At 40.0% G+C, this 25,357-nt stretch overlaps 5 protein-coding genes across 12 annotated transcripts; 3 read left to right on the top strand and 2 right to left on the bottom strand.

Moving 5' to 3' along the window:
- Window positions 1-2,651: 2,651 nt before the first annotated feature.
- Window positions 2,652-6,351, bottom strand: LOC133706764 (uncharacterized). 3 transcript variants are annotated; one of them, XM_062132309.1, is made up of 5 exons: window positions 5,967-6,351; window positions 4,532-5,337; window positions 3,823-3,962; window positions 3,038-3,302; window positions 2,652-2,935 (listed from the first exon to the last, which is right to left on the bottom strand). In XM_062132309.1, exons 3-5 carry the CDS (start codon window positions 3,904-3,906, stop codon window positions 2,844-2,846), a joined length of 441 nt encoding a protein of 146 aa, XP_061988293.1. In that variant the 5' UTR covers window positions 3,907-3,962; window positions 4,532-5,337; window positions 5,967-6,351; the 3' UTR covers window positions 2,652-2,843. The 3 variants fall into 3 exon arrangements, 1 of the variants encoding a protein (XP_061988293.1); XR_009844709.1 differs by having other exon boundaries at window positions 3,142-3,302; window positions 3,823-5,337; XR_009844710.1 differs by lacking the exon at window positions 3,823-3,962 and having other exon boundaries at window positions 3,142-3,302; window positions 4,914-5,337.
- Window positions 6,352-7,668: 1,317 nt separating this feature from the next.
- On the bottom strand, window positions 7,669-10,938 carry LOC133743576 (E3 ubiquitin-protein ligase At1g12760-like). 4 transcript variants are annotated; one of them, XM_062171556.1, is made up of 5 exons: window positions 10,145-10,938; window positions 9,611-9,733; window positions 9,387-9,519; window positions 8,448-8,612; window positions 7,669-8,255 (listed from the first exon to the last, which is right to left on the bottom strand). In XM_062171556.1, the coding sequence occupies exons 1-5, from the start codon at window positions 10,702-10,704 to the stop codon at window positions 8,082-8,084; spliced, it is 1,155 nt and encodes a 384-aa protein (XP_062027540.1). In that variant the 5' UTR covers window positions 10,705-10,938; the 3' UTR covers window positions 7,669-8,081. The 4 variants fall into 4 exon arrangements, with proteins under 4 accessions (XP_062027540.1, XP_062027542.1, XP_062027541.1 ...); XM_062171558.1 differs by having other exon boundaries at window positions 9,611-9,730; XM_062171557.1 differs by having other exon boundaries at window positions 8,448-8,609; window positions 10,145-10,936.
- A 969-nt stretch (window positions 10,939-11,907) lies between these two features.
- Window positions 11,908-15,347, top strand: LOC133706903 (replication factor C subunit 2). The gene is made up of 7 exons (XM_062132447.1): window positions 11,908-12,225; window positions 13,038-13,144; window positions 13,228-13,329; window positions 13,609-13,804; window positions 14,554-14,682; window positions 14,772-14,966; window positions 15,050-15,347. Exons 1-7 carry the CDS (start codon window positions 12,067-12,069, stop codon window positions 15,158-15,160), a joined length of 999 nt encoding a protein of 332 aa, XP_061988431.1. The 5' UTR covers window positions 11,908-12,066; the 3' UTR covers window positions 15,161-15,347.
- A 675-nt stretch (window positions 15,348-16,022) lies between these two features.
- LOC133706901 (uncharacterized) lies at window positions 16,023-18,550 on the top strand. 2 transcript variants are annotated; one of them, XM_062132446.1, is made up of 4 exons: window positions 16,023-16,203; window positions 16,449-16,859; window positions 16,993-17,073; window positions 17,493-18,550. In XM_062132446.1, exons 2-4 carry the CDS (start codon window positions 16,561-16,563, stop codon window positions 17,761-17,763), a joined length of 651 nt encoding a protein of 216 aa, XP_061988430.1. In that variant the 5' UTR covers window positions 16,023-16,203; window positions 16,449-16,560; the 3' UTR covers window positions 17,764-18,550. The 2 variants fall into 2 exon arrangements, with proteins under 2 accessions (XP_061988430.1, XP_061988429.1); XM_062132445.1 differs by having other exon boundaries at window positions 16,437-16,859.
- A 4,922-nt stretch (window positions 18,551-23,472) lies between these two features.
- Window positions 23,473-25,357, top strand: LOC133706484 (large ribosomal subunit protein eL24). 2 transcript variants are annotated; one of them, XM_062132023.1, is made up of 5 exons: window positions 23,473-23,661; window positions 23,760-23,861; window positions 23,973-24,121; window positions 24,551-24,706; window positions 25,048-25,357. In XM_062132023.1, the coding sequence occupies exons 1-4, from the start codon at window positions 23,575-23,577 to the stop codon at window positions 24,702-24,704; spliced, it is 492 nt and encodes a 163-aa protein (XP_061988007.1). In that variant the 5' UTR covers window positions 23,473-23,574; the 3' UTR covers window positions 24,705-24,706; window positions 25,048-25,357. The 2 variants fall into 2 exon arrangements, with proteins under 2 accessions (XP_061988007.1, XP_061988006.1); XM_062132022.1 differs by lacking the exon at window positions 25,048-25,357 and having other exon boundaries at window positions 24,551-24,879.

Raw genomic sequence — 25,357 nt, 5'->3', positions numbered from 1 at the left:
ATTATACTTTTATGCCAACTGAGTTTTGGTAATTATTATGTTGGCCCCGTCCTTTTTTGGGGTCTATTGTTGTTGACCCTTGCTTTTGGTTTTCTATTTGTCTCTTACTTATAATATTTGTCTGACCAAAATAAAAATGGAGATGCTACAATTATGCCAAACGTTAACGAGGTAAATTCGTGTTTTGACGCTAGCTATGATTCTGTTGTTTCCTTCTTTCTTTTGATAATAAGACGTGAGGGTGTAACAACTCAGCAGCGGCCAAATTGTGCAAACCACTTGTCCAGCGGCGATCCTGGCATCTCGACTGGCCTTGGTCTCGTTGATGTCACGCGGTTTTGTTGCCGGACAGGGACTGAATGGGTCTGTCGAGTAGTCCCTTGTGAATGAGTTGCTCAAGCTTTCTGACAGGTGAAGTTTTAGCTTTGGGTTTCTGGCAGGAGATCTCTGGGAGGTGGCCGATCTCGTGTTGATGGCGGCTTGGATTGACGGCGCGATTCGAAATTGGTGGTGGTGTGGATCGGGGACGCTGAAATTGAGGCAAGTTCGTGGTGAAGCAACTTGTAGAGGCGTGGTTTCATCGTGCTTTAGGTCGTGGCAAACTCGGGGCGGCGAGATCATGGCGATACTGTCACAGGGGCGGAGCTGCGCTGGAAGGTTTGGTGGTTTGGAGGTGGAGGCTGGACCTGGGCCAAGCTAGGTCTTCTGAGCCTTGAGCGGGCCTTCTCTTTGGCTACTTTGAACTGCAAAATTTTGGGCTAGGGCTTTTTGCCCTAGGCCCATCTCTATGTTTTCAGTTTTCGTCTAATTACAATAATATCCTTGTATTAAGGAAGCTATGCACCTATATGCGAACTATGTACCTCTAGCGCCTCTGGAGTAGTACCAAAGGAAAATTCCCACTACGTCTACGTATTTGATATCTAATAAGTGGACATATTTTTATCTACCAACGTGGGTACTACCACAACTTCTTGATATGTCTGGAAAGAAGGCAACATGAGGGTATGTAATGGCCACTTTGACTTGTGATGAATGAAATTGAAACTCATTTTGGAATTGATCAAAAAAGACGAGAGGGTGTAACAATAGTTTAATAAATATGCATCTTCACTTAAATATTATGATACATGTAATGTAGTTTTTTTTTTTTTTTTTTTTGAATCAAGCCCCTGGGGCGAAATAATATATTCATCACAAATCAAAATAGGCCATTACATACTATTCTGCTGCCATTTATAGACAGACAAGAAGATAGTGGTAGTACTCACAGTGGTACATAGAGATAGACCTACTCATTATACATTCAAAAAGGTAGAGGTAGCGGGGATCTTCCATTAGTACTACGCTGGAGGCGCTAGAGATCTAGGTTTCTAATACAAGGGAAATTATTCAGACAAAAAGGCTAAAAACATAGGGATGGGCCTAGGGGTGGGTTCGGTTCTGATCGGTTCGGTTCCGAGGCTAAACCGAAAACCGAACCGAATTTAGAATCGGTGCGATTTTTTGCATTTTCGGAAGTTGACACCGAAAACCGAACCGTTCGGTTCGATTCGGTCCGGTCCAGTTTAGGTTTTTTTTTTTTTAAGAAAAACAGATTTTTACCAAATAGGCAAATATGCTTCTTTTGTATCGTAACTCAAGAAGTTTTTGTTTCTTCAAACCTGTAATAATAATCTATAGGGTGAGTCTATTCAAACCTCCTAATTTGCTATTTGAACCTCTCATAATTTTTGTGAAAAATTAATCTCTCTTTTATCCTTCTAAAACAAAAACAAACAAAAAACAAAAACAAAAAAAAAATTGAAGAAGGAGACACCATGATCGTCTCCTCATCCCTCTCCCTCTTTCTATATGGCATCCTAATCGAACTTATAAATCTGAACGACAGACATGGAACCACTATTATAAAGTACTTTTAAGGTTAGTTCTTGATTTGATCTTCAATTGCATAGCCTATGAGTCATCTCGTTGAAAATCATTTCTCCATTGAAATTTTGCTAGAGTATTTTGCAAGGGTAGTAGCCCTGTGTTTGGAGGAGGGCCAGCTTAGTTGGTCTATCATACAGTTGAGTTTGTTGATTCTTTGATTGTTTGGTATAATCTGTTTGATGGGTCAGTCCCCATAAACTTTAAATTTGGCTCGAAAATGTCTTTGAAGGGAATTTGCAATTGTGTAGGAAGCCATTGACGACGTGTAATTGGACTAATAAGATGTCAGGTGAGCAATTGCAAGGACTCTGATAGGTTGATTGATTGTGTTCATCCTTAGTTTGTTCTCTTTGTGTATGAAAAAAAGGAGAAGTGGTTCCCCATTATGTTGAACCAATTCATGTGGCTAACCCAACGACATGAATGGTGTGAAGGTGAAGATGGTGATGAGCAAGTAGAGGGGAGGGAGGTGAAGTGTAAAGTATAGGGGTAAAATAGGATGTTTGATGAAAAAAATTAAGATGAAAGGTCTAAATAGCAAATCAGGAGGTCCGACTAGAATCACCCTAATCTATAACAATAAGTTTACAAGTTTACTAATGCATGTTTTGTACTTCAATAGACAATAATCTATAATTCCATACTTCATAGTCCATATAATTCAATTGAGAAGTTGATATAATTCCATACTTCTAGCATCAACATAGAGTCCAAAGTTCAATACTTCAATATAATTCCATACTTCAAAATGAAATGGTCAAAAAATATAAAGTCCAAAGTCCAAAGTCCAAAGTCCATAGGTACATCAACACTAACCTCACAAATTAAAAATGTATAAGTTCACTACAAAATTAAACATCACAAAAATAAAGAACCAACATCAACATATGAAGGAGGACAATGGCATGATCTCAAGCTCGGATAGATGAAGTCTTCGACTTTGGAGGTAACATTCCGCTCCGACTACTCCCCACTGCAGCTCCACATGGCATCTTAAGCATCTCTACATTAGTATAAGAGAATAATAAAAAGAACAACATTAGAAAATAAATACATACAATCATATATAACATAAATATTACAACTTCATTAAGGGAGGTTGTACCATTCTTCCTAGGATCGGCATAGTAAATTTTTCCACAATAATTACAGTTAGCCTTAACTCTACCATCCACCACATCCCTCCCAAAATGATTCCAAATATCTGACCTTTCTTTCCGTTTCAATGCCTCAAGCACGCTTTCCACACTTCCATCATCTTCAAGCTCGGTTGCTTGACTTCCTTGAGTTCGTTGAACTTCCGGAGTTGCAGCAGAAGTTCCTTCATGGAGAGGTATTGGTGTTGTAGATTCACCAATACTAGTGTTGATCTGCAAAACAGAATAGAAACTGCAATAAGTAACAAAACAGAAAACAGAAACTGCTGTGTATGTATATAGACCAAATAGAAACTGCAAACATAAACAAAATACATAAACTGCAATATAAATTACAAAACAGAAAACAGAAATTGTTGTGTATGTATATAGACCAAACAGAAACTGCAATAAGAAACTACAAAAATCAAACTGCAAACAGAAACAAAATACATAAACTGCAATACAAATTACAAAACAGAAAAACAGAAACTGTTGTGTATGTATATAGACCAAACAGAAACTGCAATAAGAAACTGCACAAATCAAACTGCAATAAGAAACCAAAATAGAAACCAAAACAGAAATTGCAATAAGAAACCAAAATAGAAACCAAAACAGAAACTGCAATAAGAAACCAAAATAGAAACAGTATATAGACCAAACAGAAACAAAATGCAAGCTCCTTGCCTTTTTCATTTAAAGTTCATTTGTCATCAAAAAGAAAATGAAGAATTCATTTGTCAGAGACAACCTGAGATGATGAAGACGATTTATGTTTCGGGGCTGAGGTTGAACTTGTACCACATGACTTAGATTTCTCCATTTGCCTCTTCATTTTCAGCAATATCAAATCTAGAACTAGCCCAATCTGCAAGTCTATTCCAAGCTAATCTACAACAATAATAACAAAAATGTTTGGACCCAAAATGAACATTTTGGCCTGACAAGGCATGTGTTGGAGAAATTGAGCCAATGTCAGTGGCTCAAGCTATATATTGTCGACAAGCTCGAAATATATATTTAGAGGCTAAATAAAGCCTACTATGGAAGCATGGAAGCATGAAAAGTTAACTTTAGCACATTTTCCTACTTCGGCTAGGAGAAACCGAGCTAAACAAAGAAGGAGGGGCGGAAGACTAACCAAATGAAATCTAAATGAGCTAAAACTTTCCAGATTAATACTAGACATCCCAAGGATAATTTCTTATGAAGAGTGACAGAGCTAGTTTTGAGTGGAAGGCCTTCAAACAATCAATCCAATTTTCTACAGAAGTAAAACTGGAAAACTGGACCTGTAAGAGGTCCAGCAGCATTTCCGGCCCAACCGCATGGAATAAAGCTCTAAAAATTTGTCAGGATGATGTACACTCATAGTGGAACATTTTTTATGAAGAAGTCGAAGGCTCATTATGAAGTATTGGTGGAGAAATAATTGAAGGAATAAAGGGGCATAAACTGACCTAAAACCAGCTCAACATTCATCATGTTCATGTTTCCTACCCACATGAAGAAAGTTAGATGTTTTTCTCTTTTTCCTTGGATATATTTTTCTTCTACAATCTCTTTAATAGATCATCATCACTTCCATGTTTCTGCACCTTCATGCTTTGCTTTCATTTCATCATTTCTCTATCTTTTCCATATTTTACAAATCACTTTCATACTCCACTTTCATTATTTTTCTTCCACTCATCATTTCACTCTTCTTTTTCTTCCCTATATAAACACATTCTCCTCTCATTCTAGACACACATTCACAACATCAAAACATCTCTAAGATGATCTAAGTTCTCTCTAGAGCAACCTCTCTAAGAGCAACTCCTCTCCTTCTCTTTCTCTTACCGGTGATCACACTCCTAGTCTTAGTCTTCTCAGAAGCCGACTTTCAGTGCCACCAAACCCTCTGCCAACGTACTTCGGTCCTAGTCTCCTCGGGAGCCGATGGTAGTGCCGCAACTACAACAGTTACAGAACCAGCCAAGCAAGGGTAACGCCCTAGCAACCCAGCCAAGCTAAAGTCACGCTTTAGCAAGTTCTCCTCACTTCCCAGTGGTTCTCGCTCTGCTCGATCTACAACATCGAGTATCGATTGTGATTTTCAAGAAGCTCAGCAAAAGTCCTCGCCACGAGGCACAAAGAATCCCGCGACGAGGTTAGTGCTCTCCTCGTCTACAATCGCTCAACAGAAGTCAGGTCAAGGGACACCCCCGACGACCGCACCCGACGGTGCTGGCACGCGCGCGCAAGAAAAGAGACTGTTGACCAGCTGCAACAAAATTGGAGCCAAACAAAAAAATTAGCAATAATAAAAGTAAATCAATGAAATCTATCAAACAAAAGCACAAAAGCACATCTCATTACTTACTAACTAAATGTAATTTTAGGCATCTCAGGTCTTCAATTTTCACTATCCATCTCCTCAGCAATATAATTATTAAGTTTGGGTGAGAATTAGTATAGATGACTCTGAAATACTCATTATCACAAGTTATTCACAACCACATCTGATCCTAAAATTTTGATTAGGAAATGCTTGTCGTAACTGTACCAACATTCTCTACTATTCATCTATCTAAGAGAGTCCAACATAAAGTTACTGGTAATAAGAGAATCCTGCATCAACCACAACATGAACTAAGAAGCCACACAGTCCACACCTCTCTAAATCGAAGTATCATTATCACAAGCATAACTGTTGAAGCAACTTTGTGCATGGAATAATTGTTGCATCTGTACCACAAACAGACGCACATTCTCTACGAATTGGCTTCCTCAAAATCTTACCAGGCACAAGGTGGATCACCAGGTTCCCAACTATTACCAGTGGTACAATTAAAAACCATGTATGCACCCCCAAATGACTGACTTTAGTACATAAACTAAAACGAAGCTTACCCAAAACGAAGATCGATGAGGTTTTGCTCAAAAAGCCCAAATCGATGAGGTCGAACCGTGATCAAGACAGAGGTCAGAGAGAAAGGGAGAGGTCGAGACTCCGAGGTCGGGGCTGAGGTCGAAACGCGGTCGAGATCAGGGACAGAGAGAGAGGGAGGTCGGGGCTGAGGTCGAAACGTCGTCGGGCTGAGGTCGAAACGCAATCGGGATCCAGGACAGAGAGAGAGGGAGGTCGGGGCTGAGGTCGAAACGCCGTCGGGCTGACGTCGAAACGCTGTCAGAGAGACTGAGAGAGAGGGAGGAGTCGATAATTTCCGAGAGTGAGTCAGTGAAGGTTTGTCTGGGGACTGAGAGACAGAGAGAGAGTGAGAAACTGAGAACTGCAAAATAGAGGCTGAAATGAGAGTTGACTAGTTGAGATCGAGTCTTAGGTTTTTAGGGTTTCGGATGTTTACGACGTAACATGTACAAAAACGACATCGTTTTTCAGAGTTCGGTTTTTCGGTTCGGTTCGGTTCGGTTCGGTTTCGGCCCACCGAACTGACCAGATTCGGTGCGGTGCTGTTTTTTTCGGCTTCAGTTCGGGTATCGGTGCAGTTTTTTTCAGTTTTCGGTCTCGCGAGCCCACTCCTAGATGGGCCAATGACCTAAACCCTAGCCCAAATTAAGAGCCAATAGACTAGGGCAGAATCCCAACCCAAAAACTCGAAGCCCAATAGGTCACCAAAGGAAATCACTCCAGGCCCATCAACCTGGTTCGGACCAGTCCACCGTCTCCTCCCATCACCCCATTGTACGTAGCAGTCTGGCCGAGCTTCGTCCAACCCACGCTGTCACGACCTGCGTAGCCACAATCCACACAGCCATGACATCTCATCCCTACGATCCAAACCGTCTCGAGGCACGCCGCCGCAACCTGCACCACCATGGAACACACCATCCCCAATCTAGGTCATCACAAGCCCACACCACCATCGATTGAGACCTATAGGGTCGTCGGTCCAAGAAAGCATCAGCGGTGTTCGATTCTCAACCTGTACAGCACGGCCACCGCCTCGCACCAGCCCAGGCGAACCATCTGACAAAACCTGAGAAAAACCCCCTCCAACGAAGCCCTATGAGTAGTAAATATCGATCTCCCATCCGACAGCAAAACCCATGACGACGGAGAGGCCGGAGGCTAGCCTGGACGTCTGGGCGCTGTCGAATGAGAACAGTTTTGCAAAACGGCATAAGCCCGGTCTTAGGATTTCTCTAGGTGAGAGAGAGTTTTGGAGAGAGAAAATTGTTCCTATTTCATATTACATGTAATGTAGTTTAATTATTGGAGAAGTATAATATATTTACTCTTAAAAATAATATATCGATGCATTGATAGATATTATTCCAAGTGTAACGTTTCAACTCCGGTTCTAGCTGATCCACCCAAAAAAAAAAAAAAAAAACAACAACAACAACAACTAACACAATAATTTGAACCTTTTTTGCAAACATAATTCAATAATCTGATAGTTTCATTTACTAAGTTTTGATAAGACCACCACAAATGTCTAGTCATATCAAACTACCTCAAGTCAGAGCATTCTCATGTTCATGTCCCCAAAGAGAGGCACTGCTTATTCAGTTGCCAATAACACTTTCACATCACATGCTCTTCTCTTCAAAGCTGACAGAACCACGGACTCCATTCAAATCTAACAAGTTTCACGAACAAACAATCTTATCATCTTTTATTGACAAATTTCTATAGCACAAATGAACACAACGCTCCTGAGCAGACAGCAATACAAAGAGGCTGGCTTTATAATATGTGTATATAATTACTGCAGAGATGCCCTGGCAAGACTCATGTACAAAGGCACTTAAATATGCCAGAGCAAAGATAGATACCAAGTGCCACTCTGTCTACAAGGAAAGCAAGATCGACGAAAACTGCTACAACTACCCTACAGCAATAAACAACATCGACAATAAAACTGCAGTATATCGAGTACCAAGCTTGCATCGGATTACTCTCCAGCTTGACTCATAAAGCCTGCATTGAGTTGTGTGCCAAGCTTTGCATTAATTACACTCAAACAAGCTCGAGCACAATTCTGCATTAGGAGTAAGCCTCTAAACTTCGCCTTGATCATTGCTGCTACTCTTCAAAATATTGTACTTGCAGAGAGGACAAGTAGCATTAATGAAAAGCCACTTATCGATGCAGGAACAGTGAAAATGGTGACCACAAGGAAGTTGCCTCAGCTCCACACCGTCATCATAAGAAGAGAGGCAGATGCAACACTCCTATAAATCACAATTATGACAATTAAATGAATACAATGACCAGGCCAGAACATTTTGTTAATCCAATAACTGGGAATCGTTTATGAATACAAACAGAAAAGAAACCAACTATGTAAAATAGGTCATGTAGACAACAAGCTATTAAAGATGATTTAGCAAATTGATTAAATACACACCAAAAAAGGCACATACCGCATCTTCTGGTGAAAGAACATGCTCAATGGGTGAATCTGTTCCACATTCAGTCATTACTCCTCCATGAGGTCCTTGTGCATCGCCTGCAACTTTCTCATTACTAACTCGTCGGAATTTGAATTTTGATAATTGTTCAATATCTTCCTTAGATGCGCCATCCTGCTTCAATAGCATGTCATACGAAAATAATGAGGGCAGAGGTAGAAAACCCATTACTCTAATATAACTACACTGGAAAGAGTCAAGCAAATTTGGATCAAATGGAAGAAATACTAAAACAGTAATTCACTTTCATCCTCGAGTGCTTCAAGGGCAGCTACCATATATCAGTCTTTCCAACTCTTATGCATAATCAACTCAAAAGAAAAGTTTGTGAAATCATTCATTCATAATAAGTTGCTACGTTACTCTTTAAAGAGACCATGACATGCAACTGTCAATAAATGAGAACCAAACGTAGTAAATATAAAGCAAATAAATGTAAGAGGATGGGAGTTTAGCAGAAATAAAGGATAGGCATTGGTAATCATTCTCTGAACTTCCTTTCTGTTAAACAGCACATTTGAGATAGACTTGCCCACCCACCCCAGATAAATAGAGATTGAGAGTATGCTAAAACAGGAACCGAGCCCATTATAATTAACTTGAATAGATTTCAAACCCTGAAACTACATTGGTATTCACATTCAAACTAACAAGAGTTGACTAATGTTTGTGATTATCAATTAGTACAAATATAGAGTTTGCTTCCATGGAGCCAAATAGAATAAGCCAGTATCCTTCCGATTTTAAATGATTTACAAGCAGGTCTGCTGCCTATTTCCGGCGTTGCAGTAATATAAACATAACCTATGGATTACTATGAGAAGACACAGATAGAAATGAACATGAAACACATCCCCACACACACAAGAGAGAAGAATATAGGAGAACTACCTGGTCTGCCACGGCGTATAAAAGTGCAATAATACATGGAAGACAGCAACAAACAGCGATCCCGATGATACAAGCCAGTGCAACACAGAAAACGACAAAAAACACATCAAAACCCAGGAAAATTATACAAAGCCTGCAGACAAAGCAACACTCCCATAGTTAACACCAGATAAATGCCTCGGCTTTCAAATAAATGGATGAAGAAAGAGCGATAGAGCACAAACCAGTAAAGCTGAGGGGAGGCACGTGCCAAAGATTGCCCGCCTGCTGATACCCAGTAGAATCCAATGATCCACCAGATGAACGAAAACATTGTATTTGCCGATTCTAGATGCTTAGCAACACTGCTGAGAGATAAAAGCAGAAAACACTGAGCATGAAAAATATTGCGCCATCTCATTTTTTTTCTTTTTTCAGAATTATGGTACTTACTAATAACATAATAGCTGCATTTATACATACAAGAAGTACCATATAAAAATTCAGGTTTTTGAGGCTTTGAAATGAATATTAAAAAAAAAAAAAAAAAAAAAAAAACCAATGCCATCAACAAGCCTTAAAAGCAAAGAAGATACACCAAACTCATCCTCTGCGTCACAGATTATCACACTGTGGTGCACCATTGGCCCATTAACATTCAAGAATCGTAACAGCAGAGTAATAAATTTCAGCTACTAACAATAACACTTCAACAAATATCACCAAAAAAGATAAACAGTCCGACTTGATCACAAAATCAAAGCTTTCCCAAAACGTACCTGGTACCCTCCTCATTCAAGTGATCAGCTAAAGACACGTACTGCGACGAGTCGTCTCTGGACCTGGGGCTCGAATTCCCGGCGCTCCCAATCCCTCCGTCACCGGAATTCATCCCGGGAAACCGCCGGTTCTGGCGCCGCCGGAACTCGACACAAACACAAACCATATGCAGCACGCATTGCAGAGCGTAGCCCACAATCCAAAGCCTCAACGGCATATCCGGCGACTCTAACCGGCTGAGCACCAGAACCGTCGCCGCCACGACGACGAAAGCGAAGTTCCAGATGATGTCCAAAACGACGACGGGTTTGGAGTAGGCCCAATCGCTCTGGCGCTCCTCCAATTGCTCCGCCGCGGTCTCGCGCACCAGCATCGACGGCTCGCGCATCAGCCTCCGGCTGCTGGCCTGGCGGAGGAACCGCGCGGCCTGGCGGAGGCTCTGCCGGCGCACTAATTGGCGGCCCGAGTTGCTCTCGTCGGACGACCCGCCCGAATTTCGGAGCAACGGCGTCGTATCGACGATGTCCTCGGCGGATCGGTTGGGTGAAGAAGAAGCCATTTCCGTGAAATCGGTTGCGTGTGAATAGCGTTAATTGAATTTGACCCTAGCTTGGTGAGCTGAATTGGGTCAGCCCATGGGGGATCGCGAAACGGTGCGTTTTGGGGGAGATCGAATAGGCGGAGGTTTTGTGGCGGTAACGAAATGGATGATTGCGAGGGGCGTTGTATAGGACAACGGCGACGATAAAGATGGTGTCGTTCGGATGGAGAGAGGTTTTGATTTTCCCTTTTTTCTTTTCTTTTGTGTGTGTTTGACCATAGAAAGTTAGGCACGGTTCGTTTGGTAATTACAATTACAGTTAGTTATTCATCGGATGCGAATTTGTGGCCCACTCTGAGTTATGGAATTACCTTGATTCTTTGAGTCATCGGAAGCTAGAGGATAACCGATAGCGGGACCGGACGGTTGCGATTTAACTAGCTTCGCCTGAAAATAAAGATAAATTCGGAAGATCAGAGTGCCCTACTAAAAATAAAAGATCAAAAAACAAAAATATTTGTAAAGAAGTCCAAGCCCAATGAATACAATTATTTTTTTATTTTTTTTTGGTCGAAAGGTAGCATCAAATAACAAGGCTCAAAGCCAAACAACAGTACAAGGGACACAGCCCAATACAGACAAGTCTGTAAAGCATGATTCACATAGTCAACTGCCAGAACAAGCAAGACTAGAGAAATCCAAATACAAAAAAGAAACAGCCGAAAACAAAAAGGCCTAAGCAGTCCAAAAAAATTTAAGTCAATTTTGTTGTGGATTCTATGTTCATGATAGCACATAGTTTGGTTCCACAAAACAGTCTATAATTTTATATTGATAAGAATCTGCATTCAAAGCATTATAGTGGGAAACTTTCATTTGTTACTTTATATAAAAAAAAATTAACGTAAATAAAAATTTATTATTAATTCATGTAATTGCATCAAACAAACAATTAATTATGAAAATGTTAATTCTTAGTCAAGTTGTTTATTTTTTTTTTGTCTGATACAGTTGGATGATTTTGTGCAGGAATCATTGCTTAATTAGAGTTCAAATCATAAAATTTTTATACATAATTTAGACACACATGTCCTAATATGTTATTATTTTGGCAATAGCCAAATGATCGACTACTTTTATGTAAATACTGAAAAACACAGGGGTTTTGGAATAAATACCTCCAGAACTACAGCACCAAAACATAAATACGACCTTCTCCAGGCCCTTCCGCATAAACCATTTTCCCTCCAAATCCAAGCGGAGCGGCAAAAGGGGGACCGTTCGCGAGGGTTTCCTCACTTCCAGAATTACAGTCCCTCTGTTCCTTTCCAGCCTTGCGATCTCGATTTTTCTGATACCCAGCAGCAAACGACATCAGCAATGTCGTCGTCTTCTTCGTCTTCCGCGTCGGCCTACGACATGCCATGGGTGGAGAAGTACAGGCCGAACAAGGTCGGCGACATCGTCGGCAACGAAGACGCCGTGTCGAGGCTCCAGGTCATCGCCCGCGACGGCAACATGCCCAATCTCATCTTAGCCGTAAGTGACTCTATCACAAACCCAGCTCCGTCAATTTCACTAAACCCTAAACCCTAGAGGGTTATTGAATTCTGAACCCGATTATGTGGATTCGGTATCCCAATCTTGGTATTGTGGTGTGTGTATTCACTCATTTCTTCTCTATTAGTAAGCCGTAATAATCCTTTTGTTTGGAGATTGAGTATCAGAATTTGGGCTCAGTTTGTTTTTGAATATGCCTAGATGAAGGAATTTACTCTTCTTCTTTTTTACATTGTTAAAAACTGTAGTATTGAAGTTAAAATTCATTGGAAATGTGACAGAAGATTGGTCAAAGACTGCGCATTGTGTTAGAATGTTCTACGAGTATTGATGGGATTGAAAATTGGGGAAAAGTTTTGTTGCTTGTTTCGGAACCAGGCAATCTGGTGGAATTTCAATGCTGCTTTATTAGAACTGCGATCAATTTAATGACTTTTTAGGAATGGAAGTGTATCGTATGCAAGTAGCAAACACAGCTTGATTTTAAAAGTTTTGGTCCACGGAAGATTTGGGCTTTCATAAAGATTGCTTAGAAGATAGATTACAGTGTAAAAGATATGGTCCTGTGGATATCTTGTTTGGGTAGATGAAGAATGAAAACATGCCTCAATTGGGTAGCTATTACATTCAGTTAGAGATGGTGTTTTGTGTTTGAGATACAGACCCTTAGGCAAGGGAGAATAACCTAAGAAAGGAACAAGTGGATTATAGATGCACATTTCAATGGGAATTTATGATTGTTATTGGCTTATGATGCTAGAGTGCTACTGATCCTTGTCTACTGTTTTCAGGGTCCTCCTGGAACTGGTAAGACCACTAGTATACTTGCTCTTGCACACGAGCTTTTGGGACCAAATTATAGGGAGGGTGTTTTAGAGCTGAATGCATCTGATGACAGGTGAATTTATGGTCCTGATGGAATTTAATCTTTAAACTTTTTTGTATTCATCATGAAGTAATTATTTTTGCTTTCTTGTTTAGGGGAATAGATGTGGTGAGGAACAAGATTAAAATGTTTGCTCAAAAGAAAGTAACACTTCCTCCTGGGCGCCATAAAATTGTCATCTTGGATGAAGCTGACAGGTAAGTGCTTATGATATTGTCCCATGAGGTTAATGTGCAGACTTCAAGCTGCCCTTATCCATATGTCTGTGTTATAAACTTAACTGTGTGGTAGTTTAGGCTGTTCTTTCTTCGTTATATCTGTTCATTTTTCAGTATGATTTTTTCATCACTGAACAGTTGTAGCCTAGTGTCTATCTATATTATTTCTTGCTACAGTTTTCCTAGTTGCATTGCCTTTTTAACGTATTTGGGGTTGGGGGATGGAAATTCTCTGGCTGTGTATTATACAAAACTCAGCATGACATCTGGAGCGCAACAAGCTTTGAGGCGGACAATGGAAATATATTCAAATTCCACACGGTTCGCTCTTGCATGCAATACTTCCTCCAAAATCATTGAGCCTATTCAGAGTAGATGTGCCCTAGTCCGATTTTCTAGATTATCTGATCAGGAGATACTTGGTCGTCTAATGGTTGTGGTCCAAGCTGAAAAGGTAAATAAATTTTTTGGGTTGTATTGTCTGAATTCTGCGTACTTTTATTTATTAGCTTTACTGAAATTATACTCTGATATATTGGTATACTGCTGAGTTTATTGGACACAATAAATTCTTATTTGTCTGTCAAAGCTGAGTTGTGATACTGCTTGATCTTTCTGAACTATTTGTGGAGGCCTTTTTATTTTTTATTTTTTATTTTTTCATATGACTGCTGCTGTTAGAGTTGGAAACACTGACCTAGTAACTACTTTTGTTCAGTAGAACTTTTATTCAAATACTCAATAGATTGGTGCTCATGTGTAATGTCTTTATCTTTCATCTTTATGTGTATCACATAACCAACACAACATGGTAACATGTCTTGTTGCCTGCTCTTAACATTTCATGCCAAAAGAACGGAAGAAAGAACCTTATGACTTTAGTGTTCTGTTGGTGCTAAAATGTGAATTTGTAGGTTGACATTTGAATTGACCTCTTAGTTGATGCCATAGGAACCACTGATTCTGAATATATATAACACCTGGTGGTTCCACCTACTTTTTATAACATACACCAACTTTGATGAGCCTCACTTTAATGCGAGCCCTTCACCGAGTTGTTAGTTCTAAAAATAGACCTACAAGTGATCAAAACTTACTAGGCAGGTTCTTCACTGATTTACCATTGCCTGTTAACATACATGATTATTTTTTTTTTTTTTCATTTTTCGGTTTACTTATTGATTATGTTTGCCATAAATGAAGGTTCCCTATGTTCCAGAAGGTCTGGAAGCCATCATTTTTACTGCTGATGGTGATATGAGGCAGGCATTGAATAACTTGCAAGCTACAAACAGTGGATTTCGGTTTGTCAACCAAGAAAATGTTTTCAAGGTACTTCTATGGTTGAAATTTGAAAGTTACCTTTCATGTGTTTTTTCTATGTTCTTTGGTAATTCAAAAGATGTTTTTCTGTTTTCTAGGTCTGTGACCAGCCTCATCCATTGCATGTAAAGAATATGGTTCGTAACATACTTGAAGGGAAATTTGACGACGCTTGTTCGGGTCTCAAGCAGCTCTATGATTTGGGCTATTCACCCACTGACATAATCACAACTTTTTTCCGTATCATCAAAAATTATGATATGGCTGAGTATTTGAAACTGGAATTCATGAAGGTATGTAGAATCTTCAGATTTTTCCCATCTTTCTCTTTGAGATGTTGTTTGCTGCAAGTCCTTTACTCTCTGTGAGTTTACAGGAAACTGGGTTTGCTCACATGAGAATCTGCGATGGAGTTGGCTCATATCTTCAGCTGTGTGGTCTTTTGGCTAAGCTTTCCCTAGTCCGTGACACAGCCAAAGCGACATAAGAAATATTAACTACTAGAATCTGCCTAGTCCTGATGGTTGTGAACATTTGATGGTTCTGTTATTTAGGTAGTTTAGAAATGCTTTGTATTCTCATGAGAACTTGATCGTTTATGCTGTTACTGAATGGAAATTTTACTTGGATAAGTAATGGAAATTAGAAAATGATTTCTAGTTCTTTTTTTATAACTTTTATGTAAGTTATTATCTCTTGTATATGAACCATTAGCAGGCCTCCAAATGGTAAGCAAATTTAACGAAGGTATTGGAAATTCTAGTGTACAATGGAGAATTTAGCATATGTCATCAATTATAATAAGCAAACACCAACCCTACAATCAGCTTTGATTACCTTCTAATAATAGCCTCTCTTTTCTTTTATCTCAATAACAGAGGCATCAATATGGATACCCACTTCTCAGATCATCACAACCTAATAGAGTATCAAAATTCATATTGGGAAACACAAAAACACCCTGAATCAATTCATATTCAGAGAAATCTCTACATTCTGAAACCAATATAGAGTAATAATATCAAGCAGATGACGGAAAAATGATAATCATAGACCTAGTGCATCATCTTGACGATCGAGTGCGAACTTTAGGATGATTGAAGCAACTGACCAACAACGTGTACTAATCGAGCTCCTTCATCAGCGACATGTTGAGCGAGCTCAGGCCATCGCCCACTAGAGTATTCAACCCTGGAGCTGAAAGCGAAAGAATCGAGAGAAATTTGGTTGGATTTAGAGAAATCAATGATAGAGATGGAGAAACTTAAGGCTGTGTTTGTTTCTTGGGACTGGACTACCTTATGTAATAAAATTAGACTTATCCCACGTTTGGCACACCCAAGGACTCATTTAAATGAGATAACATAGTCCCCGCATCAGCTCCGCACCTTCTTACACAGACCCCCCAAAAATCACCGGACTGTGGAAGGCAGGGCTTCAACAACGCTCATTAGTCTCTCCTCTCTTTCGCGCGAAGCCTCGTCTCTCCACTCTCGATCGCGCTTCATCCTGCTTGAACTACTCTTCCAGGTTCAATTTCTTGTCTCTCTGATGCTCCTTTTGCTTTGATTCTGATTCCCTCTTCCCTTCAATTTCTACTGTGATTTGTTAAATTAAAGACTATGGATTGATTTTCTATTAACAATTGTTTATGGGTTGTAACAATTGGTGTCTGGGTAGCTTGATTTGCTAAGAGAATTGATCAATTTCAAGACTGGGTTTTTTTCTTTTCTTTTAACAACGTCTGTGTTTTTACCATGAAGTCTGGATTCCAGCTGCTGAAGGAGTCTTGAAGCAGTTGGTCAAGAAAAGGGGTCTGGATTCCAAGTTCAAGATTGACTCTACTGGCACCATTAATTACCATGAGGTAGAGGGACGAAGAAGAAGATGGCCATGGATGGCAGCAATGCAGCAGCAGCGGAGGAATTGGCCGTGGGTTGCTTCGTCTCCATCAAGACCACCTTGGGCAACGACTTCCAGGGCCAGGTCATCACCTTCGACCGCCCCTCCAACATCCTCATCCTTCAAGAGGGTTTGAAAGGAGGGCCTAAGCGGAACATCAGGCTACTCAAGGCCAACTATATCAAGGAGTTGAGCTATTTGGGTCAAGCTGAAGACCCACTTGACATTAAGAACTGTTACCTTGATCTTAATAGTCTCAGAGCCAGAGAGGAATCAGCTATCAGGTAGTTTACTTGCTACCCAATTTGGAGTTTTGTTGAGTACTTGTTAATCCAAGTGTTTAGAGGATGTTAAGTCATGAAGAACCCAATTGTGAATTTAGTTGAATAATGTAGTGTTTGATGTGTTTAATTGCAGACAAGCAGAGGTAGAGTGTGAGAGGATCAGAGTTGGTGTCACCAGCCAGGCTCATAACATTTTTGATGCCTTGTCTAAGACGTGAGTGCTTTGCTCTTTCTTCTTAAGTTAGTTTGGAGCTAAACATATGATGTTAATGCTCATTGCTGGTGTTAAATAAGCTGCATTTTTGGATTCATGGTCATTCAATTTAGTAATGCTCTGATACTTGTTTTCGTGCAAAATGCAAGCAATTGTTTGTGGAGGGCAGATTTGGTTGAACTTTGTAATGAGGTGTTGCTCTAATGTTTTGTTTCTAAAGTAGCTTAAGGGTTAATGTTTATGGGGTTTTAGGCTGTTTGTAGAACTATTGAGTCACTGATGGATGCAAAATCAAAACTTTCTAATTTTCAAGACATAAATCATAATAAAGTTAGCTCTAGATTGTGACTTGTGAAATTTGTAATTCGTAAGTTTGTAGAAGTTATGTTGTCTGGACTGATTGTCATGGTGGTGATCAGGCTTCCAGTACGCTGGGACAAGACTTTCATAGTTGTGATGAATGAGGTTCGTGTGAGCAGTCCATATCTTCCTGAGTCTGTCAGTGGAGGAACTCCTGCTGCCAATGATCGGGTGAAGAAAGGGCTTGAGTTGGAGAAGACTTTTCCCTCAAGGGATAAGTCATTGTGGGTATGTTTGTATACTCGGCCTTCTCTGAGGGGAGCATTATCTTTTTTTTTAAGACGTGCAGCTCAAGATAAATTGTTTAATCATGGTGGTAAAATTGATTAAATGCAAGTATGGTGGTATGGTGGTCTTGCTGTCAAGACGTAAGACCAAGCATGAAGTGTTGTAGTATGGTTTTGCTTTTTAAGCTTGGAGATCATAATTTATTTGCATGGCAGCTTTGTTTTCTGAGCATGAACTCGAAAAGAGTAGTTTATTTGCAAATGTGGGAGACATGCTTTTTAAGCATAACTCGAAGAACAAGAATGAAAGATTGTTTAATTGCATTGTGGTGGTCTTTCTGCCAAAAGACCAAGTCTGAAGAATATTGTAGTTTGTGTGTGGTGGTCTTCTTCTTTCACTTTAATGTGTGGCCATTTTCTCCTTCATGGAGAACTTGCTATCGAAACAGAAAAGGAAGAACATGGCAACTAGATTCTCCATCTTCGTCTCATGGAAACCTTGCTGTCAAAGAAGAAAGGAGAAAGCAATTATATCAGATTTCCATCTCGTCTTGCTGTCCACTCGATGCAATAATGAAGACCTTGCTGTCTAAGATGGAAGTGGGAAGCAAGTGCCTCTGCACCTTGTCACCATACTTCAACCAAGCTGAAGCAATCTTGGTGATTTCTTCCTCGTATATATATATACAGGTTCTGTGGTTCTTGTTGCTATTGAGTATAGTTTGATTTTCAATCCTTTGGTTGTAAAAGAGTTGGTCCAATACTTTTAGTCCAATACACAAACAAACATGGGATATGACTATTTTGACTATTCTGCTCTTTAGTCCTAAGCAGTACCAAACATGGGTCTTGTATTAGCATAGCATATCCCAAGCTAGAAGAGTCCTAGACTACTATAGGAAATAAGGTGGGGGATAATAGTCCCACGTAACAAACACAACCTTAAGAGTTTATTGAAAGTGAAGTTAGCACTATTAGCTTCTTTTTTTTTTTTTTTTTTTTTTTTGAAAGGAGGGCTGGTATGGCTACCCTCTAGCCTTGATTAGTGAAGTTAGCACTATTAGCTTTACCTCATCAAAGTATATAACCATGCAACTTACTTGGAAGTCAAAACCTTGAAGAATTAGGAAAAGGATTCGGACACCACATACAATTAGGAAAAATATTCGGACACTACATACATATAGATTCAAACTGCAGTACTCATAAATCAATTTACAGTTTACAGTTGAATATATATAATCGTAAATAATATTGTTGCTTCTCCTAAATCCTCGTTTAGATGTCGCATAATACCCTAGACTCTGTAAGTATTGTCTGCCTCTTTATTTATAAGCCTCGGGAGATTATAAGACCATTGAACCATCATGAGGTCAATAGGTGAAATAATACGATGAAAACCCTATTCTCCCAAGCAGCGCCTCCTCTCGCGTTGACTCTAACCCCGCCCCCTCTTGCCGGCGAGGCGCATAGCGGCTCCGGCCGGTTCCAAATCTCAGGGCGCCTTTGCCCTTCACTTAATCTATTTTGGAAACATCTAATCCCTATCGGTTATTGTGGTGGTGGTCCTAAGGCCCTGGTACTGTGGGCTGGAGAAAGCCAGGATGGCGGTGAAAAGGGGAAACGATTCATTCACGATGGTGACCCGATTTCCTTGTCCAGGTTGCCTCCTACAATGGCTGGGATCGGTGTGCTAGTATGTGGTGGAGCCAACGGAGTTGTCGATGCCACTGATTATGGCGGAGGTGTGGATCTGGGGTCCTTGAGTTTTGACCTGATCGGACTGGAGGTCAATATGAAGGATGGAGGCGCGCCACTACGTGCTATTGCGGTGGGACTGCTGCGGTCGGCAGAGCGGGCTATCGGAGGCGAATCATGGGATCAGGTTCATAGCTGTATCTGGACACCCAGATTAGTGAGGCAAGGGTGCCGTTTTTTGGCTCCTAGTCGAGCTCAGCTCTCGTTGGCTTTGACGGGGAGGACGGCGAACTTACCGTTGACTATGGCAGTGGGCAAATCATGGCGGGGTGAATGGCCGTCGGCGACTTCGGGGGCAAGGGATAGCATGCTGGTGGTTTCTTGGGCTTCTTGGGTCGCGGGCTGTGACTGCAGCACTGCAATCAAGTTCTGGGCCGGGCTCTCTTGGGTCCAGGATGAGCAGTGGGTTTTGATACCCATTTTTTTAATTAGTTTTGTTTAAACTAGCCTATTACTATGCGAGATTTGTTCATAGTTATAGGCTCACTTTAAATAAGTGAGCGATAAGTTCGAATATAGTTGGTCTATCCTATGTGCCACTGTGGCTCCTCCACGAATTCTTGTCTGGCCATTGTTATGTGTCAGCGGATGGGTATGTAATGGCCTTCTTGGCTTGAGATTATTATCAATGGAATTCCATTATTTCAAAAAAAAAAAAAAAAAAAGACCATTGAACCATCTTAATTTGTTTTTCTTTTCTATTCACTTGTACAGGATATATATAGACTTATAGTGATGCACGATATGAGTATGGCAAACTCCAATGATGAAACATGGCCACCATGGTGTCATATTTGTTTCAGATTCAAGGTTTGTCAGAAGACAATTTATTTTATTAGCTCCATTCCTCCTTAGAACACGTACTTCTTTTTTCTTCCAATTATGTATAAAGAAAATATGGGACTTCTATTCTAAGCACTTAATTAACTGAGTAGTTGAAACTGTTAGGGAAATTAATCCCCCGTTGTTGGGAAATTAATCCCCCGCCATGCAAGTACTAGTAGTAGAGATGGAAAGAAGAAACAACCAAGCAAAGAAGACAACAAGTTTTAACGAGGTTCGGCCAAAATTCATGCCTACATCCTCGGAGAGTTTTCATCTTCACTATGAGAGAATTACACAAGTACAAGATACACCACTCAAGTTTATGCACAACTCGAGCACTCAAGTTTATATCCAACCCGAGCCCTTGTATCCAAAAGGATACCCCTTGTACACCCTCTCTCAACCTAGAAGATCACTCTACCCCAAGAGCTATACACGCCTTTGAACACAACCCCCCCTATCTTCTACATCTTGAAGACCCTTGGAGTTGCTCCTTAACCTCTCCCTGCTTGCCTCCACACAAGCTTCATCTATTTATACCATTGATAGAAGTCTCTAGACTCACTTCATCAATGCTCATTCATGAATCAACCACTCATCTCCCACATTAACTCCCTAGGAAGACTAAAAGGTCAATACATGAATTTAACCATGCATTTATTCCCAATGCATCAACTTGACCATGCATTTATACCCAATGCATGCACTTGACTATGCACCAATTTTCCATGCATAAGTTGTCACCTTAAATGCACAAACAATTAATACCATGCAAAATATCTCCACCAAGGAGGGATAGGCACCAAACCCAACAGAAACTTTGTCTTTGGTTGCTTGTTTTGTTAACAGACAGTAGAGTATCCGAGATGTGAAGGAAATATTGAAAAAGCTGTGAAGCTCTTGTTAGGAGTCGCAATCGTACTTTTGTTTGGAAAACCGGAGTATGTATATAAATAATACTGATTTGAAACATGTTATTCATAAATACATGGAATTATATACAATATGGTTTACTTGTTCTTTACATCATATTCCTCATCAGTTCATTTGTATTCCATCATTTGCGCATACCTAAATCTAAAGTACGTGTTATCTGTATTTGCATATATACAGTGTGGAAATGGGAGGACTTTTGGCACATGAGATGATGCATGCATGCATGGTTGTACCTTCAAGGATGTTTGATATCTTCTGTTTTTTATTTGAATCTGAGTTTTGCTGAAAAGGTCCAGTTTGCACTTATTGATTATATATGCTACTGATGGTTCATGAATGTGTTTCTTTATGGGTAGGCCATGGAAATGGGAAAGAAGCATTGAAGAAGGTATTTGCCAAGTAATGTATTATAAATGGTTGCAATGGTTTTCTTCTAGAGGTTTTAACTCTTCGCACAAAACCGATGAGCAAGTTCAATATACCAGAAAGTTGAAAGAGATCTTGTCACAGAGGACTGAATGGCGGGAAGACGAAGTTTATGGTCAAGGATTTAGCACTGCTATGCGTGCCATTGAAACATTTGGGTTCAAAACTACGCTGGATCATGCCGTTAAAGATGGAACTCTGCTGGTGGTTCCACCGGTAGTGATGAGGAATAAAACCACCGCCACCTCCACTGAGTCAATGAGGAAGAAGACCACTTCAGCTCCAATAACTGAGTTGTTATGGAAGGCGACTAGCAGCACAACTAAATCATTATGGAAGGCCACTGCTGCAACAATTACCAACTTATTATTGAAGGTCACTATCACCTGCGAAACACTGCGATTTGTTACTATATATGGAAGGCCACCGCCACCACCACTACCATCAGGGACAAAGCCATAACAACTTGCATGCTCCCATGTCCGCATCTCCTACCCTCCTTCTTGTATTTATTGGTATATTGATTGAACACAAGTGAGGAACTATAATAATCTAGTCTATATATAATGTCAGTAATTGAACGTTAATACTTAATAGAGGGAAGTAGTTTAGGGTCTTCCATTTAGTTTGGTAATTCTTTCCGGAAACTGAAATGCCTAGAAAGTCATTGCACTCAAAACTGCTATGAGGAAGACTGAATCAATGCAGCCTATTTACTGTCCTCCCTCCTTTTTATCACTATGTAAACGACATAGGAAAAACCCTGATATGTAGGATTTGTATTTAAAAATCCGTACCTTTAATGTTGGTATTGCTCAAGTCTCAACAACCTTCATAGAAGGTATCATGCTAATGTAAGATATGGTAACATCATCCACTGATGTATGAGATATAGACAAAACCTCAAGATTAGGTACATGCCCTGTTAAAATTCCAACTCCTGCAGAGCTTACTTTGGTGTTGTTAAGATTTATATATTTCAAATTCACTCCAATACATGCAATAAGTTCAAGCGAATGATCTCCGATCACAGGACAGCTGAGATCCAAGTGTTCCAGAGCATTTAGATGAGATAAGAAGCTGAAGTCTTGAATTGTAGACTTGGACAGATCCAAAAAGGTTCAAGGGGTTGTTTCTATATAATGGAAATCAGCAACGTCTTCTCCAAATGTAGCTCCAGAAACAATAAGCTTGACTAAAGAAGCCTTACCATTATCTCCTTCAAGTAGATTTATGGTACAGTTACTCATGTTTAAGCATTCAAGGGTTAACCAATTTGGCAACTTATTCGTGACGCTGGTCCAAACTTCAAATACATCATATCTTTGCTTCAACCCTAACAAAAATCAGCATTCAAATTTGAGTTCATAAACAAGTTTTTATAGTCTAATTTTAGAAGGAATCTTTTTATAAATAACTTAGATTTTGATTCTGTTCGTTGTAAACACGAAATACTTATTTTTCATGGTGTGTTTGTTTGTTTGTTTTTTTTTTTTTTTTTTAAAAGGTCATGGTGTGTTTGTATACTGTATACATCGGTTGCATTTCATTGAAGGGAGTATTCGATTTACATGAATAAAATTGAATTAAAAATTAGAAACCTAAAACTTAAGCCAACAATTTCCTTTTGTCCAAAAAAAAAAAAGCTAACAATTTTCTATCCAAAAAAAAAAAAAACTAACAATTTCCTTGGAACCTCAGAAGAAAGAAAAGGTTCAAAAATCAAAAAAAAAGAAGAGAAGAAGAAGAAAGAAAAGGATTGGGCCGAGAGTCGGAGACCAGAAAGCCCAAGCAATCCATTTGCCTCTCAAAACGACGTCACATTACGTTGTGCGCTATCTGTTAAATTGGTAACCCGAGGCCTTAGGGTTTGGACTTTGGACAGATCGAGGATTTATAGAGAGCACTAGTAGCGGCGGCAGCAGATTTAGGGTTTTGAGAGCAGAAAGCACAAGCAGCAGCAGCAGCCATGGTTCTCAAGACTGAGCTTTGCCGCTTCAGTGGCGCCAAGATCTACCCTGGCAGGGGCATCAGATTCATCCGCTCTGATTCTCAGGTTAAACACCAAACCCTAACTTCTTCACCTCTCTCTCTCTCTCTCTGATCGATTTGCATACTCATCACTAATAATACTGCACCTGTGGCTTGGTTTAGGTTTTCCTGTTCGTGAATTCCAAGTGCAAGAGGTACTTCCACAACCGCCTCAAGCCGTCCAAGATCACATGGACTGCCATGTTCAGAAAGCAGCACAAGAAGGTAGTATTCAATCTTTGCCTTTGCTTATGGTCTTGAAATTGCTTTGATTTCTTTCGATTCGATTGATTTGATGTGATGATGAGTTTTGATGCTGTGTGACTACTACTGTAGGACTCTGCTCAAGAGTCTGTGAAGAAGAAGCGCCGTGCCACCAAGAAGCCTTACTCAAGGTCCATTGTTGGTGCCACTTTGGAGGTCATCCAGAAGAGGAGGACCGAGAAGCCTGAGGTCCGTGACGCTGCTCGCGAGGCCGCTCTCCGGTATGCAATGCTATTATGCTTTGCTTCATTTGATGAACTTCATAGATTTGATTCTAGGTGTTTTTCGACGTAGTTATTTGTAGCTGATGTTATGTATTACTTGCGTTGTATGTGTGCTTTGTTCGATCAAGCTGTTTGAGTAAGGTTTTAGTTGTCTGTAACAGTGAATATGTTGCTCATATCATTGCAATACATATATTTATTTAGTATATGGTTAAATATATGTTATGCTGATATTAATTTGATCAACTTGATTAGTTTTAAGTTGTGTCGAACATGAATCTGTAGTTCATGTAATGTGATACTTGGAATGTGTATATGTTATGCTATGCTTTATTTGATCAGATTAGTAATTTGGGGTGTGTTTGACATCGTATTTGAATGGTGCAAGATTTGTATTGTATTTCTGATCCTCGTGTGTATTTTCAGTGAGATTAAGGAGAGAATCAAGAAGACCAAGGATGAGAAGAAGGCAAAGAAAGCAGAAATCACAGCCAAGTCAAGCAAGCCTACCAAGGGTAATCTGTCCAAGGCTGCAGCCCCCAAGGGCCCCAAGCTTGGTGGTGGAGGTGGAAAGCGATGAATGTTCGTCTTCCTATGTAAACCGTTTATTTACGCTAGTTGCAGTTTTACTTAGACAATTGACCCCTTTCTGGTCTGAGTTTTGTTCTATGATTGGCCTTGTTGACCATTTTAATATTTGCATGTTTATGGTGGATTTCCAATTGCATCAGTAAAAGATTATCTTTTTATTCCAATGCCCACCATCACTGAATACTTGCATTTCTTCCTTTGGTTGGAATTTAATTTTCAAAGTCTTTGATAATCTTGAGATGTGAAATGAGTTACCATTGCAAAAAATTGGTACAGGATTTGTTTGGATTGAAGTAATCTGAATCTGGTTTTGGGATTGTTTGTGAATATAGGCTTGGTTTCTCTGTTTGTGTGGAGGACAGAGGTGACTTGTTTGGTTGTGTCCTTTGTGAACAATATTTGGGTTCCAGGAACGCTGAGATTAGCAGATGTTTTCAACAAACCTAAAGAGGGAAGCAAGGGGTCTTCTTTCTGGCCAGTGCTTTTGGATCTTCAGAAGCTTTCTTGTACACCCTGTGCTTGTTGGGTTGTATTTCTTAGTCTGCATTTTAGACACTGTGTGGTGTTTCAAGTCTTACAATGTTTTCCACCTAAATTGACTTTAATCTAGGTTGGCGACATGCCATGGTTATTGTCTCTTAA

The sequence above is a fragment of the Rosa rugosa genome, chromosome 4, assembly GCF_958449725.1.
Source record: "Rosa rugosa chromosome 4, drRosRugo1.1, whole genome shotgun sequence".
NCBI classification, from domain to species: Eukaryota; Viridiplantae; Streptophyta; class Magnoliopsida; order Rosales; family Rosaceae; genus Rosa; species Rosa rugosa.
This window is presented reverse-complemented; position numbering and strand designations above follow the sequence as displayed.